This window comes from Lycorma delicatula, chromosome 3 (assembly GCF_047948215.1).
Source record: "Lycorma delicatula isolate Av1 chromosome 3, ASM4794821v1, whole genome shotgun sequence".
Lineage (NCBI taxonomy): Eukaryota > Metazoa > Arthropoda > Insecta > Hemiptera > Fulgoridae > Lycorma > Lycorma delicatula.
Window position 1 is genome coordinate 66468643 of NC_134457.1, and position 22406 is coordinate 66491048.

General features: G+C 29.2%; 1 protein-coding gene across 1 annotated transcript in view; it reads right to left on the bottom strand.

The window, feature by feature from the left end:
* Nucleotides 1-1666: 1666 nt before the first annotated feature.
* LOC142321662 (tax1-binding protein 3 homolog) overlaps nucleotides 1667-22406 on the bottom strand; it is a 36304-nt gene continuing 15564 nt past the window's right edge. The window contains exon 4 of the mRNA XM_075359927.1: nucleotides 1667-9757. Within this exon, the coding sequence (XP_075216042.1) occupies nucleotides 9647-9757 (111 nt within the window). The 3' untranslated portion in view covers nucleotides 1667-9646. The remainder of the gene's footprint in view (nucleotides 9758-22406) is intronic.

The following is a 22406-nucleotide window of genomic DNA, read 5'->3' on the forward strand; positions in this document are numbered from 1 at the left end:
TGCAGAATTTGATATTGCTTTTAACTGTGATTAGTTATGGCCATTCTTAACTCTTGTCTACTCAAGTTTTACTCCAAAAAGTTCTAAAAATAACCTCATTTCTTTGAAAGCATTTCATCTTATTTTTTGGTTTATTTCCTTGTTCATAACTTACATCACTTTGTAAGCATATAAAATGGGATATCTACTCCAGCATAGCACCATGTATGACTATTTTGAATCTTAAAGGGTTTTTGATTTTTAAATGTGATCACTTAAGTTTTATTATTGCAAATAATTTAAAAACACTGTGCCTATAGAAAAAAACTACTTCTTGCAATTGATCTTTGGCAGACTATCAATTTTTATTTTTTGTAGATGTAGATTTCATTTCCTAACACGCTTTCAATATAAATATTAAATAATAACAGTAACAGCAACATTTTACACTCCAGTCTCACTTCATTACTGATTATCATACCATAAATTGTTTCAATGAACTAAAACTATATTTGAAATAAATATCTGTAATCTATGTACATATAATAAAAAAGTACTTCATTTTGAATATATGATTTTATTACTAATCATAATACAGTATGAAAATTACACATTTCTTATAAGTTTATATATGTATTTATAGTAACACTTAATTATGATTAATCAATAAATAATTTATTATTTATCTATGCTTAAAAATATAATTTATCTAACTTAAAAATAAAAGCATAATATTTTAAAATAAATATTTTAGCATAATATTTATTTTTAATAAATTAAAAATAAATAATAACTTATTTTAAACATTAAATATTAACTGCCTTTTTAATTTACAAAAGTTAACAAATTAAACAATATTTCTTGTATATGCATTTAATTATTAGATATAACACTTTTTTTAAAAGCGTTTTTAAATATTCTTAAAAATCTTTAAACTTTATAATGATTGACGATTACTGTGTTATATTATTACAACTTAAGATGTAAGTACTGGTATGTAAATATAATTTTTGGTTGAACACTTTGGCTTGCACAGATAATGAAATAAAGTATAGTAAAAATATATATAAATAAAGTTATAAAACTATGTTAAAAAAAGAATATAAATATATATATTCATGCAAAATATATTACAATTTACTGTTTTGCTTTACTCTTTATTTCAAGTGAATGGATCAGCTCTGGAATAGTCGTATAGGCCTTGCAATGTATGTTATATGGTATTCAATGATCATAATAAATACATAATCATACTGTTTATTTATATATGAATTTGAATTTTTTTGACAAGATTATTTATAATAATAAAATAAAATCATGTCCAGGAGTGAATAATTTAAAATGCAAATTAATCTATTTATTCCTATCAGAACAATATAAATAAGTTTATACTTAATTAAACATAACTAAGTTATTTTTATATGGATATCATAAAATTACATTATGTAAATTGGCCATGCTTTTTTTTTTTTTTTTTAATGAATGCTAAAGTTAGGCAACTTTTAAATGTTTTGTAAAAATACGATTTGCAATGTATAAGTAAATAAAATGTTAACAGTTAGTAAGACGGAAAGATTATATCTAATAGAAAGAAGTGAAGAAAGCATCAAATTACTCAAGGGACTGAGGAAAAATCTTTTTCAATTTGATCAAATTCTAAAAATCATAATTTAAAGAATTGAAAATATGTTTTAATAAACTGGATAGACATACAAAAAATTCTTCATGTGGAAAAAAGTTTCATGAAATATACTGGAGAGAAGTCAGTGTCTTCATAAAAATAAGAGTAGGGGTATGCAGAGAAATTATGTGGATTTTCCAATCATGAACTAAGATGCTCTGGAATGTAAAAATATAATTTTTTTATATTATGATGAAAATAAAACAAAGCAGTAAAACAATCTAAAGTGGCTACTGCCACTGAATGTGGCTTTGGAATGTTTTTTTTATTTCTATTAGTCTAAGTTTTCCAACCATACAAAAATAATCTAATACTAAGCAATAAGATCAAAACACAAAAATCTTCTAAATTCCTATGCATACCATATAATTTTTATAGCATATAAAATTCTCATCTACTTTAGAAAGTTGGAAAAAAAGACATTTACTGAGAGATCACTTCTACAAGATAAAAAAAATTACTAAAATTGATCCATTTTTTTGAAAAATTAAGGCTTAAACAAATGTACAGAAAGATTTTATGTAAAACTGAGAACCTATTTCTTTATTGAAGAAAGTTAATAATAATAAAATGATACCACTTTACATTTATCTGTTAAAAGACAAATGCATATGTATGTAGGAATCGCTTTTCTTACACGATTGTGGCTTCCACATCACACAATTCAAAAATCAGTTAATAAATACATCTAGATTTCTTTGTTTTTGGCCATGATTTGCTGTAAACAGATTTGTACTGATATGACTGCTAAGTAACAGAAAGGTGTAATTAGACATATAAAGAAAAAAAATTAATAAAACCAGTTTCCTTTTTTTGTTTAGAAATATTATTTTACACGATATAATCAGCTGCAATCAAACAATACTTACATTTCAATAATATAAAATGACGAGTCATCAATGGCTAGTTAAATTTCTGAAAAATTGATGAAAATGAATAATGTAGCGTTTCTTGGGACTTCTGAATCACCTTCTAATCTATTATTATAATTTTTTTACTTGCTACACTATTTTATCTGTTAGAATCTGAAGTTTTTGTGCATGCAAATATGAATTATAACTCAACAATGCAGCACTTTACAGTGAGGAAAAAGTACACATTGATAAATTATCAAGGCCATAAATATCATTTCATGTGAGGTCTTGTGTAGTTTGCAAACGCATGTTATTGTACACATAATCAAATTACCAGTAAAAAAATCAGATATCTGAAACTGTTCCAGACTACAGTCTGTACAGTGAGAATCAATGCATAATTACAGAACGTATAAATGGAGTAGTGCATTTAAAAAAGGTCTTTAAATTGTTAAGAATGGACTAAATGAACAATGGCCATGGGTTTCCAGTGTAGATAGAAACAGTCGTTATGTAAATGTACTTATTAGGGAGCACAGGCAAGTAATTATGAGTGAATTATCAGGCCATCAGTGAACTAGTCCTGACAACTCAGTTTCTTACCCGTCACAGGACCTTTAGGGGTAGACTAGGTGGGTTCGGCCAGGTGGATTTGAGTGTGGGGTGCAGGATGATTCCTTCCATGTGTTGTATGAGTGTGCACTGCAGTAATTTGTCGACTGGATACCGTCGGAGCAACGCTTGACATCAGTCAAAACTGAAAGGACCGAGCTGAATGGTCACTGGTTGCAGAATTTCTTCACTATTTTGGCTAGGGAACAAATTGTGGAGGAAATCTAGGGTGCTGTTTGGTCTTGTTCCTGCGTACTTTATTGTGTTACGATTTCTTGTTAGTGCTGTTTTTCTTTTGTTGGTTTATATTGGTGTTTGTTATTTTGTTATTCGTTTTATTTTCGGTTTTTGTTTTAGTGTTCTTCTGTGTTTGTGTTGCATGTGAACTCACTTCATCTTTCAGGTCGGTAGGTAATTTAGTTCCTTCGACGACTATAGTTTCCAGTCTTGGTTGAGACTAGAGATATATTTTTGTTATTTTTTGTGATAGTTACACAGATGGGAATATAACTTGTGGCATTTGCATCAGTGGCTTCCTGGGCCGAGGCGACTGAGAGATGTCATATGCCGAGGTTTAAAAGATCTCCAGAAAGACCTCCAGTAAAGCCCATCAGGACTGAGTATGGAGGGGGTAGTTGGAGGATATCTTTCCCCAGAGGATCAGGAGATCAGTGAAGGTACTGTGAAGATAAATGCCAAAACCCATCTTAGATATCAGAACATGCAATTATACATCTGCAAGTGTTGCAACACTGTGGATACTTCACAAGCATGGAAGAGTTGCTTTATTTTTTATAGGATTTATTGTAACAAACAAGATGATCCAATGATTTCAAAACCCAAAAAAGGAAAAACCTTTATGAAAGAATACGAAAATCTTCTGAGAATGAAATATTTGTGAACTTCCACATATTTCATTGCACAATAAACTCTAAATATTACTCTACACTCCTCAAAGACTATATGAAGAACAACATTAAAAAGAAAAAAAAAAGGTTAAAAACATTTATCATTCAAGATAATCCCCATTTACACATATTTGCACCACAGCAGTCATCGATAAATTTAAATGGATCTTATCCTTCATCCTACGCATGTTCTAAACCATGACTCTTAGACTATCATCTGTCCAGACTCTCTCAATAGGAAAGGGCCGCCAAACTTCATTACTGCAGGATATAATACAGGGTGTTCCAAGAGTGGCTATACCTGCAACCAAATGACTTCTTAAGCAATTTCTAAAAACTTACAGATTGCTGGTGCAGTTGTGTTATAAATCAGGGTTTTTGTTGCAGCTTAAGTTTTGGCAAGTGGATTACAGTTTTTGTTTTAACTATATACTATAATATATATTTGCAGAATCCCTTTATATTCCTGAGTGAAAAATTAATTTCTATACAGAAAAAGAAAGACTTAAATAAAAAATATTGTTATTCAAATAGAAATGTCAAAGCAAGAACAATAATTGTTACTGTATATATTTTTTCGAACTTTATTACATTTGATTATAATAACGCTACAGAATTAAAACATTTTTATATATATATATATGTAATGTAATGATTTCTATTTTTCTAATACCTTATGCTAAAGAAAAATATGACTTCAAATTATTTATACTAAAAGACTTATTTAACAGAGGGACAATGGGATCTCAAGTAAGAGTAAAATAAAGCATACATTCACCCTTAAGGTTGCAAAATCTTGAGTTGCCTAAGAATGATCATTGTAAGTTAAAATTTGGCTAGTTTATGAAAGTAAGTGGGCCAGATGAGGTTCAGACAATGATAATTTTCACTGAATTCCTGTGAAATGGGCATGTTACTTGCAGAAGCAATATAAAACTTAACAGAATAACACAACACAAGAGACTTAATTCAAGCTAATTATAATGAAACAGCAAAACTATTCAGCAAAGGTAATTAACAATATTCAAAATATTTATTAAGAAAATGATAAATTTCAACATAATGTTTAAATACCAATAAACTTTAACATATAATGTTTAAATATCACATTACTTACAGGCATTACAAAAAAGTAAAAACAATACATTTTTTACAACATTATAATACAATAATATCTAAAATGAAAATTTTATTAATTACAAAACAATAAACATAAGCTTACATAATGGAATGTTACATAATATTACCACATTAAAAAAATCAAAAATTTTTTTAAATAAATTTATAAAAAAAGTGTTATCAAATTATATATAGAAAAACATGAATAAAAAGACATACATAAAGATATACAATATTTGATACAAGGAAATCAAAGCCATTTTTGTACACTTAATGTAACGATTTAATACCAGTAATTGAAGTAGTAAAGAAAATATTTATACAAAGTCTAAGAAACAGTTGATGGAAGAAATCTCTATAAAATAAATAATTACATATATATGCAAGTCTATAAAAATGAGGGGCAGTTTTACGAAACCTGATTATATACAAGAATCAATATTTACAAGATAAACACACAATCATATCCCAAATTGCAAGTTTACTTTCATCTTATTTCTTTACATGAAGTATTATTCTACCAGTTATGTAGCAGATAACATTTTATAATGACATATTGAACTGTAAGCTTTACAGTTTTCAAATAATTTATGACAATATCAAAATCAATATTTTTGAGTGAAAAATTATAAAGAAATTATTATGCTTAAGTAGTTCTAAATCTTAATAATAATGAACAGCATACTGTTGGGTGCAAAAACTACTGAAATAGAAGGAGTTCATACAACACAAAAATTAATTATTTTCAACAGACACTAATTTTGTAGGCTAACACTACAGATTTAAATTATTTTAACTACAGATTTAAAGAATCAAACTAGAGAATTTAAAAAAAATGATTCTAATGAATTATAGATAACAAAATAAACAGCACGATAATAGCTTCTAATGAAAACACTTTAAAGTAAAAAAACACATCAGTTCTGGCATGGAGAATAGTTGATGAGTTTCAACCAATCAGAAGAAGAGAAGGAAGGATAATGAAGTATGTGTGGAAAGCTTCTATGCCTTATCTTATCCAAAAGCAAAGTATACTGAATTCATCAGACTTTCATGAGAAATTTCTTTCAACCATTAACCTCAATGGTGTTAATGTCAAATTAAAATCTTGAAGACAAGTATCTATTAAAAAAAGAAAACTAAAGAGATCAACTGATTGTACTTAAACCTTAAGTAGTCGCGCGGTGTACTATATATGCCATATGAAATTTATGAATGGAATGGTTAGACAACCCTCCTATATGCTGCCTGTCCATATAACCTTTCTTTAGTATGTTTTCAATCTGTGTGTGCATGGAAGTAGTGTGGAGCGTTGAATTTTGTTATTGTAGAAAAATTGTGTTGTTCTACATTTTTGGTGTACTCTGCACGCCATGCGACCAATTATTTAACTACAATAAAATTATTCGAACCATAATATTACATACTTTTTACATCTATAATAACATAATTTACTTTCAGATAAATCAAGCATCCAAAACATCATCATATGTAGTTAGCTATCAGATAAAAGCTTATTTCTAAGATGCCATTATTTTTTCATTTATTTTTATAGGTTTATGAAATATGATGATGTTAGAACTCTATTTTTTTTAATTTAAAAGGTTTAAAAATTAAAAGAGATTTTCTTTGACAGAGATCGGGAAACTGTAAAGGATGACCAGGTGGCCGTTGTGTTACAAGGAATATCTGACAATGAATTTGATACTGTCCCTGATTCGGAAGTGGAAAATATTGAAGAGTGATCATGATACCGATTCAAAGATTGACAAATTAGATGTTCAAACGAACAAGGGTGAGTAAAATGAAATTTAGTCTGAAGAAAATGAAGAATTTTTCACTAAAATTATATACAAGAAATTGCCAATGAAAAAGAACAAAAAAACACAGAAAGCAGTAGATAAAATTTACAAATGGAAGAAAATGCCAATACAGTAGTATGTAAATATGCAGAAACGTCTCTGAAATATATTTTGAAGAAACGATTCCCAGCAGTTATTGGCATTGTTTCAGTAAATAATAGTGTGAATGGAGAAGTGGCGTCACTTTTGAAGACTGTAGATGATAATATGTTGTTAGAAATAGTTAATTATACAAATAGAAATATAAAAAGTGTATGTGATTCCAAAGTTTACCAAAGGGAAAGGGATGCAAATGACAGCAATAAGGTACAGCTCATGGCTTTCATTGGACTCATACCCATTAGCTTCAAAAGAAAGCAAATAGAACCAATTTAGAAGAAATTTGGACTTCTGATGATACTGGCATAGAAATTTACCATGGCGTGATGTCATTGAAACAATTTTTTTTCTTGCTTACAGCCATTGAATTTGACGATAAAAGTATGAGATCGAAAAGGAAGAAAGCTGATAAACTGGCTCCATTGAGAACATTCTTGGATCAATTCATGACCAATTGTAAAAATTCCTATTCATCTGGGAATTTTATAACAAATGATGAAAAATTAGAACCACTTCGAGGGAGGTGCAGTTTTATACAGTACTTGCCCAAGAAACCCGCCAAATATGGATTAAAAATGTTCACTTCAGTCGATGCAAAAACATTTTATATGATTAATATTGAAGTTTATTGTGAATTACAGCCAGAAGGGCAATATAGTATAGACAATACTCTGTGTGGCATTCTGCATAGATTATTACACAATCTTAAACATTCATCAGGAAATCTGACTTGGGACAACTGGTATTCCAGTTATCTACTTGCAAAGTCTTACGTGAAGATGGCATTACTTTTGTAGGAACTCTTAGGTGCAAAAAAGAAATTCCAATAGAATTTCTATCAAATAAGGATCGTGAAGTCCAGACATCCTTATTCGGATTTTAAAAAAAACATAACTTTAGTGTCATATGTTCCCAAAAAAAGTAAGGCAGATATTTTGATTTCAACAATGCACAATGACATAGCCATAAGTGAAGCAACTGGTAAACCAGCCATTATTCGTTGGCTTGGATCAGGATTAAACTTATAACTTATTCGTTGGCTTGGTCCAAAATTTTCAATTTTGAGATATTCCGTGTAAATATTCTTTGGGTGCATACCTTTTGAGTACAGAACTATTCTAAGTAATATTCAACAAAGAAGCAATTTTTCTAAAAAAAAAACAAGTATTTCATAAAAAAAATTCTAATTTCCTTCTTGCAAAAGTAGCCTAATTGAGCTCTCCTGAAAAAATGAGTTTTTGGACTTTTAGTGTAGTTCTGATCCAAGACAACGAATATGCAACTACAACATTATGAAATGTGGTGTAAATACTGTGGATTAAATGTGTGGATCCTACTCAACATCGTGTAGGACATGAAGATGGCCACTTGCCTTGTTCTTTGCATTACTAAATATTGCAGGATATTATTTAAAGCAGCAAAACCAGATAAAATCAATGTACACAGAATTTTCTTGCATCTAGAGCTTGGTTTATTAAAACCCCATATCCAACGAAGAGAAATCATCAAAACATTGCCGTTGCACATAAAATCAATCATGCAAAGCACAGCTATTCAACGCGAGGAACCCAGTGAGGCACCTAAGTGCAAAGGTGTAATTTGTTGACGATCAAAAAATGATTATTCCACGATTCTTTGCAGAAATTGCGATCAGTTTGCTTGTAAAAAAGACATCACAGTAACTAATTACATTTGCAAGACTTCTGCAGATTCAGAAAATTCAGAATAAAATTTTTGTTACAAATACTTATACTTTTATTGGAATAGAATTAAGTAAGAATAATTCAGATAAATCATTACAAAAATTTGGTATCATGGAACATAAAATATTAGTCCTTATATTTTTAATGTAAGTGAAATTAGTAATGTATACATTAAGTAATTCAGAAATCGTAGTAATATTTCGTATTGTTTATTTTGTAATATCAGTTGTAAAATATAGAAATAAAGTAATATTACAATGTACTATTACAATAAAAAAAAGAATTGTACTCATACAATTAACAAACTACTAAAAAAATTACAAAAAAAATTAACTAATTATATAAAAAAATATAACTGTTAAAAAATACACAATACACACTTGTTAATAATGATAAAAGTAGGTTGTGGTGTGTTGGCGTTCAGTATACGCCATGCGACCAGTTACGTAACTTTTCGTAGCACGACTACTTAAGGGTTAAAACATAAAATTCTTTCTAACCTTTTTATTTATGAATAGTTTCATGGATTTAAATTTTAGGTAGTACAAATGTGAGAATACAATTGGTGGATTTGTATTAAATAAGATTTGTGAAAATGCTCCTCTGAAATACTTTAAACACTGAATTTGTTACTAAAGAAATTATATATTAATATAACAAATATATATATAATATAAAATTACAATGAAGCAGGTACAAACATATAGATAAAAATTTGTTTATTTATATATTACAGTATATAATATTAAGGTAGTAAATATAGATGAATATAGGTAAACAGATGGACATTAAAATAAAAAAGAAAGAAGTGGTATGTTTATAATGATTATTATGTTGATGTTACACCCTTTCTTGCCACTAGTAAATTAAGTACCGGATGCTTCTTTATATAATCAACTGCCTTTTTGTGCGTTACCATTGTAAAATCATATCCATTACACTGCAAACACAAAACCATTAGAAAAAGTTACTTTAATAATTAAAACTATCTTTATTTCAAAATGCCACATAACATATGTAATAAAATTGTTTTAATCACTATACATGATTTGTAAGAAGAGACATGATATCTTTCAGTAATTTGACAGAACATATGTTTTGTTTAATTCATCAATTGACTGGAAGAACACAAATTTCTCATTTCTATATACGATTTAAAATTTATACATATTTTTAGCTTATATTATTCTATCCTTGAAAATTTTTCTTACCAGTGATTTAAACCAATTTTATTAAATTACATTGTTTGTCTTCAGATCCTCATCACTTTCATATCTGAGAAATGCAAGCCTTTTTTAATTGATAAAAAAGGTAAGAAGTAAGATCAGAAGTCTATAACTGATTTAAAAAATTCTCCAGCAGTTGCTTCAATCTTTCAACTGTTTTTGAGGCTGTGAATAATTGAGCATTATCGTGTGGAAACAAAATTAAACTGGACATCTCAAAGTTTATTTAAGCATTTCACCATTGTACAGTGCTTTAATCATCAAGCAACTTAACAATCACTATCCATCTGTTACAAACAATATCCATCTAAAAAAGAGTAGCAATGAACTTTCTGATTGAATGACTTTGGTTAAACTTTTGAGCCTTGGAGATGATGTATGTGATCACTATATCAAATACAATTTTGTTTCAGTATTAATATTTATATATTTTTAATATTAAAGCCTCATCTCATCTGCACCAAAACATTTTTTCATATGTCCATCTGGCAAAATTCTTCAACACCCACCTTGTGGAGAGCATTTTTAATTCATTTTTTCCATTGAAATGTCATAAATCATTGAATGCAAAACATTTTGAAATTAATTCATTTGAAAATTGTGAAACTTTGAATTACCTGTTTTCACAAATTTTTTGTACTATTTTTCAAACATTATTTGTGATCACAAACAGATGATTATTAAATTCTTCATTGTCAACATTAATCCCGGGTTCTCAATTCAAACATTTTCAAATCTTACCTTCACATATATTTGGTTCATAAGCATAGAAAATGTCTTTGTGGATTTTAGCATTAGATTATTTGTCTCTTGCTGTTAGGAAAAAAATTACAGCTTGAACTTCTACTTTGTGGGACTATTTATTTTTGGCACTCCCTTCAATAAGGTTATGCATGGCAACCAATGTGAGTATGACTGCTGTATTTTTTGTTGTAGACAGATGACTAATGTACAAATAAACATGCTACCTGTTTCCAAAGTGTAAATCAGCAGCTAAGTTCAGAAGTCCTTATTTAAAAAACATAGAATGTCTGGATTGTTTGGTTAAGGCTTATATTACAAGTAACTTATGCTTGAAGTGTGACAGTTCAATCATAAGTTACTAAAATTAAGTTACATAAGTCTGTAAATGAGAAATAAACACATTTATTTTCCCTATCAACAAAAATAACTAAATAAATTTGTACAAATAAGCCACACTTGTATACTTTTTACAATTTTGATTTACAAGCTGATGAAAGTAAGAAAACTGAATATTCCCTCAATTATCATGACAATTATTATACACACACTACTGGATAAAATAAATATTATGTGGACGATTACAGCAAAAACTCAATTACAAGGGGGACTTCTCTAATGCAGAGAGAAGAACCAGAAGGAAAAAGAGTAAGGGATATCATTTGTCAACATTTTAACTTCTTACAGTTTTAAGCTAACACAATGTTTGGGGAGGGAATGGAACATTTTTAAAGCCACTTTTAACTCATTATATATTTTCATTGTAATTAATGTAATGATCTATAGTTCATTATAGTACCTCTAATAGCATAATTGTAAGTCTACTATATAATATAATTAACTGTAAATCTAATAGCAAAAGCTTTCAAAAAGTAAACACACAGTCAAATGATTAAGAGTAATGCTAGAGAAAAAAATAGAAACTCTTAAAAATGAGACATTTAGCATACCCATTAATTACAAAATAAAGACAGTCTGAATTAAGTTATTCTATTCTTTACTAAAGATGGACGAAGCAGGAGCGATATAAAATGCCAAATAGCACAGGCAAAATGAGCCTTCAGTCGTAAATATAATTTGTTTATATCAAAAGTTAATTAAAACATCAGGAAAAGATTTTTGAAAGTATATCTTTGGAGCGTAGCTTTATATGGAAGTGAAACTTGGATGATCGCAGTACCTGAGAAGAAAAGATTAGAAGCTTTTGAAATGTAGTGCTACAGGAGAATGTTAAAAATCAGATGGATGGATAAAGTGACAAATGAAGAGGTATTGTGGTAAATTGATGAAGAAAGAAGCATTTGGAAAAATATAGTTAAAAGAAGAGACAGACTTATAGTCACATAATAAGGCATCCTGGAATAGTCGCTTTAATATTGGAGGGATAGGTAGAAGGAAAAAATTGTGTAGGCAGGCAACGTTTGGAATATGTAACAAATTGCTAGGGATGTAGGATGTAGGGGGTATACTGAAATGAAAAGTAGCACTAGATAAAGAATCTTGGAGAGCTGCATCAAACCAGTCAAATGAAGACAATATTTTCTGAAAATATTTGATAAAGAATTTTATTCTACGAGAGCAAATATATCAAAAAAGGGTTTTATAGACTCAAACATAACAATCATACTACACCTACTGGAAATAGGAGAATTAAAAATACCTGCTTTAGGTATTAAAACCTGATTAATAAAAATTTATCATTAATAATATTATAATTAGAGACTTGAAATGATTTTTATCCTCAATAATGTTTAAACAAGAATATCCTTGAGACTTCTCATTTGTTTTGGAAGTTTTTAAATACTTTGGAGATATAATGAACCAAATAAAGGCCAATCCAATACTCACATAGTTTTTTTAATGTACTGATAGAGGACCAATTAATAGATTAAAAATACTTTGGTCCTAGTCCTTTCTGTGCTTGTATTGTCAATGATTTTGATCACAATAATAGAACATCAATTTTCAGGAGTAATTCTACAGTCCCTAGTGAATTAATCATACTTTTATGGGATGTAGGATGGCAACACCTGCTGAAATTTTATTCCTCTTGTAGTAGCAAATAATTATCTACTTCTCACTTCATAACTAGCTCATTAATTAAAAGCATGAAAAGTGATTATAGTTACAAACCACTGGAAGAATGATTTAGGAGGAAAAGGAAACTATTTGAGAACTGATTCTAGAATTTGAATTAAGGAAAAAGGTTTATTTATACAAACATGTCTGAAAATACTTTATCAAGTTACAGCTAGTGAAAAACTTTGCTTGAATTTCGGTTACCCCGTGAAATGAGGTAATACTGAAATTTTTAAGGCATTATATAAGGGGTAAACTTGATGATGGTTTCTTATATTTTATGATATGAAAAATCAAATAAACAAGTCCCAGAACTGTATCTTCAATAGCTCTCATGATATCCAACGTAAAACAAACATTTGGTCATGAAAAACACATTTTGTTTTTAGGTTTGAATTACATTGTTAAATGTCAAAGTGCATAAATTTTACCAACCCTTGTAGAAAATTTAATCCTGAAAAACTGATTTAATAAAGACTATGAAAAACAAAAAAACGTTTTGACTTTTATTATTGCAACAAAACTTAACAGAAAAATGTTATAAATTTATAAAAATTAAATACAGCTGTTTTTAGTACAATGAATTTAGACCTTTGAAAAATTAGGTTAACACAAATTGTATGCTTCAAAATTAATTTGAATATTACTTACAGTTGTCTTAAAATTATGGTTACGTATTAATAATAAATGTTAAAATGGTTTGGTTTAGTTGGTTTTTGACATAATTTTGATTGTGTTTAATTGTATGCTTCAAAATCAATTTGAATATTACTTACTGTTGTCTTAAAATTATGGTTACGTATTAATAATAAATGTTAAAATGGTTTGGTTTAGTTTGTTTTTGACATAATTTTTGATTGTGTTTAATTATTTTTGAGAACCAATTTATACAGTGTTTATGTGTTTGTTGCACTGTAAAATGTACCTACATTTTTCAAATTGATTCTGAATTTAAAAAAGTGAAATTCGATTTAAAATTCTTTGTTTTGAAAAATCCCACGTCTCTTCAATCATGTAAAATATGCTGATAAGATTTTTATGTACAGCTTTTCTGATGGAAGAATACCAGTGTAGGTATCTTGGATGAGTAGTTCCAAACTGTACAGTATTTTCTAGAATTTTTAATGATCTTTGTTAGAATGGTATTCTTCCTAGTACTCGTTTCATTTGAATGTCAACCAGTACATGGTGATAAATGGGAAGACATCCTTCAGGTGATACAGCTTAATTCTACAAAGAGCACTTGAAGAATTTCTATATGACTCAACATTCCACAAAGTACAGTATGGAAGATATCAGTGCTTGTGGTCTGTGTCCTAATCATGCTCAGAAAGTTCAACACCTCCAACTGGGTAACCATGCCAGGTGACTGCAATTTTGTCATTATCACTTAATTCAATTTTAGTTTTTTCATACTATTTACAGATGAAGCTACTTTTACTCGTAATGACAAACAACATGGAATTCACATTAATGGTCTGAATAAAAGCCACATGCTATAATTGAATCAAATATTCAGCAAAGATTTTTGATGAACATTTGGTACGGCATGATCAACAATCAATAAGCAAGCCCTTTCATATTAAAACAACTTAGCATGAAGAGAAATTAACTGGAATTTTTAAACAATGAATTTCTTACACTGCTTGATTCACACTGTTAAAACGAAATAAAAAAAATTAAAACTTGACGCACCAACATATTTCATGAGTGAAGTAAAACAATCCCTTAGATGAAAAATTTACTGGTAAATAGATTGGACTAGAGGGCCAGTAAACTGACCGCCTATATCATCACACCTTACTTCCTTAGATTACTGTTTAAGGGGATGTATAAAATACACGGAATACAAACAAAAAGTAGACAAACATGATGAACTGATCGCTCACATTCTCAATGCTGCTGCCCTCATCAAGGAACATAAAAATATAATTATGTTGGTGACAGAAAATGTAAGGAAATGAGTTGAAAAGTATATCGATGTCAGTGGTGGAATTTTCAAACATTTATTATAAATTAATTCAGTATAAACCACAATAAGTATTTCTTTTTAAACTAAATTAAAACTACTTCAATTTGTCAAAGGTCTAATTTATTAAACTAAATCAGTTGTTTTTAATTTTAAAAATTCATAACAATTTTTACATTAATTTTTGTTCTATATTTTTTCTTCTTTTTTAAAATAATAACAGTTGATATTTTTTCTTAGACTTCATTACATCAATTTCTCACAATTAAATTCTCTATAAATTACGATAATAAAATTTACGCATTTATTATTCATTTAACAAAGTTATTGCTCAAACCAAAAAAAAACTGTGTTTTTCATCACCAAATCTTTCTGTTTATGTTGGATATCATAAAGTCCAGATGAGATAGTTCTGGGACCTGTTTTATTCAATTTTTTCAGGTAAGAAACATAAGATGGTTTATCCCCATCATATATATATATATATATATATATATATACAAAACACCATGAAAATTTCAATATGACTACATTTAATTGAGGGAACTGAAATCCAGGCAAAATGTTTTGCTTGTGTAGCTTGATAATAAAGTGTTTTCACACATATGTTTGTATGAACGTTTTTGCATATTTCAAGCTCTAGAATCAACTTCCAAATTATTTCTTTTTTCACCTGAATGAGTATATTCAGGTGTACCACAAAGTTCTACTGGACTTTCATAACGTATGTGAAAATAATAGAAAAAGTTCATATAAACATATGTCCATGCTTTGTTTACAAGTTACAGCTGGTGAAAAATTTCACTTCATTTTCAGCTACCCTGGTAAAATATTTAGGCTATTAAGGGGCAGAATTAGTGATTTCTCATGGTTTTTGACCAGAAAAATAAAATAAAATAGTCCCACAACCGTACCTGCAGTAGTTTTTGAGAAATCTGAGGTGAAAATCAATATAGTGGGGTAAAAAAAAAACATTGTTTTTTTATGTTTGTACAAAAACTGTTAAATGGGTAGTAAACACGTAACATTTTTCAACAAAACTTGTAGAGAATTTAATTCTGAACAAAATGGTATAAGATAAGTTGAATAAAACAAAGAAAAATTTGAATTTTATTTAGAAACAATGCACTACTATATTTGTCAGAAAAGTACTTATATAATGTAAACAAATGCTAAAACAAAACTTAAACATTATAAAACTGTAGTACAGCCAGAAGTCACCTACAGAAGCGAGACCCTTTTCAAAATCACTCAGAAAAACCAAATTGAAAAAATTCTGAAAATAGAGAGGAGAATTGTCAGAACGTGTATCAATAAAAAAACACCAAAAAGAAGGCCAATGGTGGATTGTGCCAAATGAGGTGGTGTATCGAGAAATAGAGCCTGTTACTGATACTATGCGGAAAAAAAGAATCTCTTTCTTCGGTCATCTCATAAGGACACCGCAAACAAGACTGTCAAGAAATATCATTGAAAAGCTCTGGTTCCAAAAGCTAGAAGTAGGATGGATCAAAGAAATTAGAGAAGATATGAAAGAATTGGGAATTTCCCTGACTGACCTACAGAATAAAACTGGAAAAATTACAAAGCTAAAAGATAAAAGCATTAGATTTAAACAAAAGACAGACAAACGACAAAATACAATGAAGAGGGTGTTTACGGATGAAGAAAAGAAAGCAAGATCTGAACGGATGAAGAAATACTGGGCAGCTCGAAAGAGTAAAATAACACGCTTTTCTCAGAAAAGATCCAACTAAAATTGACTTAAGTGGTCCCATGTTGGCCGTAAAAGCATAATAATAATAATAATGTAAACAAAAACCAAATTCTTTTTTGTAATGTGAAAAATTTTTTTAAATAAAAAAACAGGAAATTACACAATTGTAAAAAAAGATAAATAAATAAAAGATTACTTCGGTAATAGTTTTTTTATTAATGACAGAAACACAATAAAATATTTGAAAAATTATTTCAAAGTTGACAATAAAATAACAACAGCTGATCAACAATGCACAATACTGTAATAATATTTAAATCTGTAATATTACTGTAATAATATTTAAATTTTAGTTTGAACATGATCGGTTTGCCATTGAAGTAATGGCCATACTTATTTACATCAGAGGAATACACTGACACGGTGATATTCATTTTGGGTGTGGTAATGCTACAGCTGCTGCAGAAGAATATGAAGTTTTCTGAATTGCAGGATCTTTGGGAAAGAGGTTCACTATGTAGTGTTCATACCAGCTACAAACAATTTGTCCAACATGACATTATTATTGATGCAGTTCAGCGTAGACCAGGTGTTATTACATGATATCTTTCTAAGCAGATTGGAGTTTCGCATTCAATGGTTTGGAGGACATTTACACAAAACAAGTTATAAAACTTGTTTTGTTTAAATAAGGATAACCTTATCATAAACAGCCAGTTCTACATCTATACCCAGGAGTTGATCCGGTTCCCTTGGAGTTTTGCAACTGGTGGAATACAAATCAACATCTCTACAAGTATGTTTTGCTTACAGACGAGGCAAATTTCACTTGAGATGGTGTTACTAACTTGCAATGAGCATATGTGGGCAGGGAAGAAGTAAATCCACATGAAATGTTGGAATACAATTTATAACACCAATTTAGCGTCAATGTATGGTGTGACCTTCTTCACAATCAGCTGTTTGGACCATTCATATTACCTGGCTGCTTAAATGCTAAGATCTAAGGTCTACTTGAACTTTCTTCAGGAACTGCTACAGCTGCTTGAAGACGTTCCTCTAATGCTGAGACACAAAGTACATTTCTAGTATGAAGGCAGCCTTCCCATATTTCTAGTGCTGAGAAATGGATCAATCATGGAAGTCCACATTTCCAGCCACTAAAATCGTCTGATCTAACAGCTTTAGATTTCTGCATCTGGGAATGGAGGATAGATGAAAAATATTGTATACTAAACAAAAATACATTCTCATGAGGAACTAATTGTCCACATTATGAATGTGGCTGGGCAACTTAAGGGCAAACCTGAAGAACGAAAAAAAGGCAGCAAAAAACAGTACGGAATCATGTCAAGAAATGTGTTGCAAATTGTGGGTTCGGTTTTGAACATTTATTATAAACTGTTATGTATAATGTACTTTGGTGCAGTGTACAGTTTTTCTAAATAAAATTCAAATTTTTTTAACTTTTATTTGTTTCATTCAACTTATCTTACACTTATTTTGTTTTGAATTAATTTTACTACAAGTTTTGCTTAAAGGTTTTATATGTTTATTACACATCTGACAAAGTTATTGTACATCAAACATAAAAAACAGGGTTTTTTTACCTCATTTATTGGTTTTCACCCCCAGATTTCTCAAAAACTACAGCAGATACAGTTCTGGGTCCTATTTTATTCAATTTTTCAGTTCCAGAACCATAAGATATTTCTAATTCTATCCCTTAACATCGTAAAAATTGTATATGACCTCGTTTCACCAGGATAGCTGAAATCCAAGCATAGTATTTCACCAGTGTAATTTTCAAATGAAGAATTTTTGGACATACGTTTATATGAACTTTTTCCATTACTTTCATGAAAAGAATAGGTTATGAAAGTCCTGGGAAAACTTTGTGATAAGAAATATCGTGAAGTATATATATATATACATATCTCATATATTTATGTAAGTAAATCTTCCTAATATCAGACACAGCTCAGGAACAATATTCTATACATTTTTAGAGGTATTTGCTACTCTGAAAAATTTGAATACACTATCATGATTGGTTACTGCAATGAAAAAAACACTGAATAGAACAGTAATGCATATTTATTTGATGTAAATTAAAAGTAAAAAAAAAAAAATTAGTTGTTAATTAAAACAACTTTGTAAAAATTCAAGTTTTTTTAAACTGTTTTTCTGAAAATAATAATGAATAAAAAAATAATATTGTACTACTGCAATCGACCAACAAAATAAGAGAATAAAATTCTATACTATAATAAAATTAATAAAAAAACAATGTACGCTATAATAATATTAATCAAAGAAGCTACATTATACAAGAATATTAATCAAAACACATGTATAAAAAATAATGTTATAATCAAAATAAAAAACCAAATAAGGATAAGTACAATTTATTTATACATAATGGTTTAATACAGCTGTCTATTTTAGTTTGAACTAAGTCCTAGTACATATTTTTTCAATAAGCGACTGCACTTCTGATATTAAAATAATGATTTCTGGTAATCCTCTTTGCAAGAAATATTGCTTTTTTCTAACTTATTCTGTCACTTCCTTATTCATGATGGTAAATCACGGTTCATCGTTATCAGAGTTATTTTTGTTCATTTTGAAAGTAATCAAAATTTGAGGCAGCAATAAGATCATAAATGTCAGTTAATATATCCTGTGTTGAGTTTGCATTGTCAATATTCAGGTAATCTGTAGTTTCCAGACAGTTTAATAATAAATTCTTGTAATTCACTCTGTTCCACAGAATTTTTATTTGGTTCAGTAAGATTTTCAATTTTGGAATTGAAGTTAGTTTGTGGAGGTTTAATACTGGTTTTATGAAACAATTTATCACTGTTGTAGTAGTAACCTGCTTTCTTGCCATACAAATACATAAAACTGCATCCAACACACTAATACTTTCAGAAAGCTCATCAGTATCTGTAACTTCATTCACTGTTGACAGTAAGTACTGTAAGTTTTTTCTGCATTTTAAGGTTCTGAATGATCCCCTGATCAAGCAGTTGACATGCTGCAGTAGTATATGGGGGAAGAAATATCTACTTTACATTTTCTAAGTTAACGTTAGGGTGGGATTTTGCATTGTCCTAGAATAGTATGACTCCTATTCTGCCTTCCCATTCTGCGATAAAAATTTAAGAACCAGTCATCATTATGTCCTCAGTTACCCAAGATTTTTTTACTTGAATATAATTCAATTTCTAACGAATTTATGTTTATGCCCTTAAAAAATTGTGGCTTTGCCAATTATAAATAGTTTTACAAATTTACAGCCAACATAACAATCAGCCTTTCTTTGATTTCTTCACCCCTGTACATTTTTTCTCTTTCAAGAATTGTTTTACTGTGCAAAGCCCAAAAAAATACCACTTTCATCACAATTAAAAATTTTTCTTTCATTATAACTCACGCATATTTCATTTAACGTTTTCTTCCACTCAGACACCAAATTCTCATCTACAGTAACATTATGTCTAATTTGGAATTTATCAAACCAATCCCCTGAAGTTTTTAACTCATCATAACCTAGTTCTTAAGCAATTTCTAGGGCTTTCTCACACATCAAATTTCCAGAGACTAGAATGTTATTAGCATGACCCTGAAAAATAACTCACAACCAAACAGTCAACTGCTAGGTCTGGCATTATAGGAAATGCATGTTTGCTTAACAGATTGTCATTTTCAGTCCATGACTTTAGGATATAAATTTGCTTTTAAAATATCACTATCTGAGTTTTCCCAATATCAAAACATTTTGCCATATCACAAACATGAGTTTTTCTTTTTCATATTCATTTAGAACTGTTATCTTTTAATATCAAGCATTTACGTCTTTGAAACATTTTAAGTTGCAGTAACAATCGCTGTAACAATTTTTATAAAATACACAAAATTGAATGTATAATAAATATATGTACAGAAAATGTTCTACAATAAAAAATATAATATACACCAAAACCAAAATATTTCACATGTTCAATGTATGATATACACTTGCACAGTAACTGATGAATTAATTGAAATGATATCAGGGTCTAGGCAAAAAGTGATGCAATCCACAACAGGTAGTCACCGAGTACACAATAAAACGAGAAAAATTACAATTTTTATTCCTACTGTCCATTTTTCAGAACTGATAAATGAACAGCTGGGGAATCTAAAAGTGTCCACTATTAAAATGAGTCAGTTAATCGGAAGTATCCGTTAAGGGAAGTTTCACTGTATTTATATATAAATATTTAACTCATTATTAATCTACTTCAATGATCTGCAAGAACCTTTATTAAATTCAGCTTCAAACAATGGCATTCAACCTTTACTTAATGTACAATTTCCTGGGTAGCTCTCCTTAACCTGTAGCCCTCAAATTTTTTATACCTTATCCACCTATATACTCATATATAATTTCTAACACTATCATCTACTATGATATGTCAATATTAATCTTTCTTTTAATACAAATTTGTGCTATAAATTTTTACATATAACTTGCGTTTAAGTAGTTCTTACCTTATTTGTATTTTTTATGATAGTTTTCAAAACACTCCCAGGATGAAGACCAGGCTTATGGGTGTGTGTGTGTTACAGAAGAAAACTGTTTCATTTCTTCCCCTTTTTAACTTTAAATTACTAACTTAACCTAATTATTATTTTTAACTTTTTTATTACTAGAAACAGTAGTCTTTAGAATTATTTTGGGACTGAAATATATAAAATGAGGCCTCCCATTTAGTTGTTCTTCTTTATCTGAAGATGATGGCCACCCTCTATTCCAACCCTTATTATTTTGGATATCTCCCGCTAATTCCTTTACTATCATTTGGCGAAACCATTTTTGTTTGGCAGGCTGTTTTTCAATCTCTTTGCGTTTTTTACTACGAAAAACTATTTACAATTGCAACATGATACAACAAAAAAAAACAATTTTCTCTACCACTTTCCAGAAAAACTATAACCAGCATTGTACTGATCGGTTAGATCAACTCCTCCCATAAATTCATTATACTTAATTATAACTACTGGTTTTGTAATTTGTTTTATAACAACAACTTTCATTTTCCTTTCAAAAGTCTGATTACTGTTGTCATAATAAGTACTAATCATGGTAACATTATTATTGTTTTTCTACACTATCGTAATACTACTGTCTTTATTTACATATACTTTTATTCCCCTGTAATTTTACTTTTTTAAGATCTTTTGGGAGTACTTTTCTATTTAACATTAAATGGGTTCCTGTTGTATGAACTCCAAAGTTTAGACAACGCTTCATTTAAATACTCAACACTCAATTTTTTGCCCTCTCATAACAAGCTCAACTTGTAGAGGTTGAGACAAGTGAAAATTCCAGAAAATTTGAAAGAACCTATCTCTACTAAATACATCTTTGAAGACTGGTTTATAGTCTAACCATTCTTCAGGAAAATTATCTTGAAAATCAGACTTTTAATGCATACCCATGTTTAAAATACTCCAAGTAAAGCCTTGCATTCAAGTAGAGTTACATCTTTCAAAGTTCTCCAGATAGACCGTTCTAGAAGTGGTGCTATACTAGACATTTTTGTAGCAGCATATCTGATAACTTCTGTGACTATTTCCTGCAGTAAATTGTCAGAAAAAAACAATCAAAAAATTGAATTGGATCACTACAATTATTTCTTGATCCTTGAACTGGAATATATGAAGACTCCTTAAACTGGAGTTTATTGAAATACTTCAATGTGTACATTGAAGTACACATTTCATCTAAAACACTCACTCCATCACCATCACCTCTGCCCCCAACCTCCCTCACAATTTTGTCTAATTCATTCTGAATATTTTCATC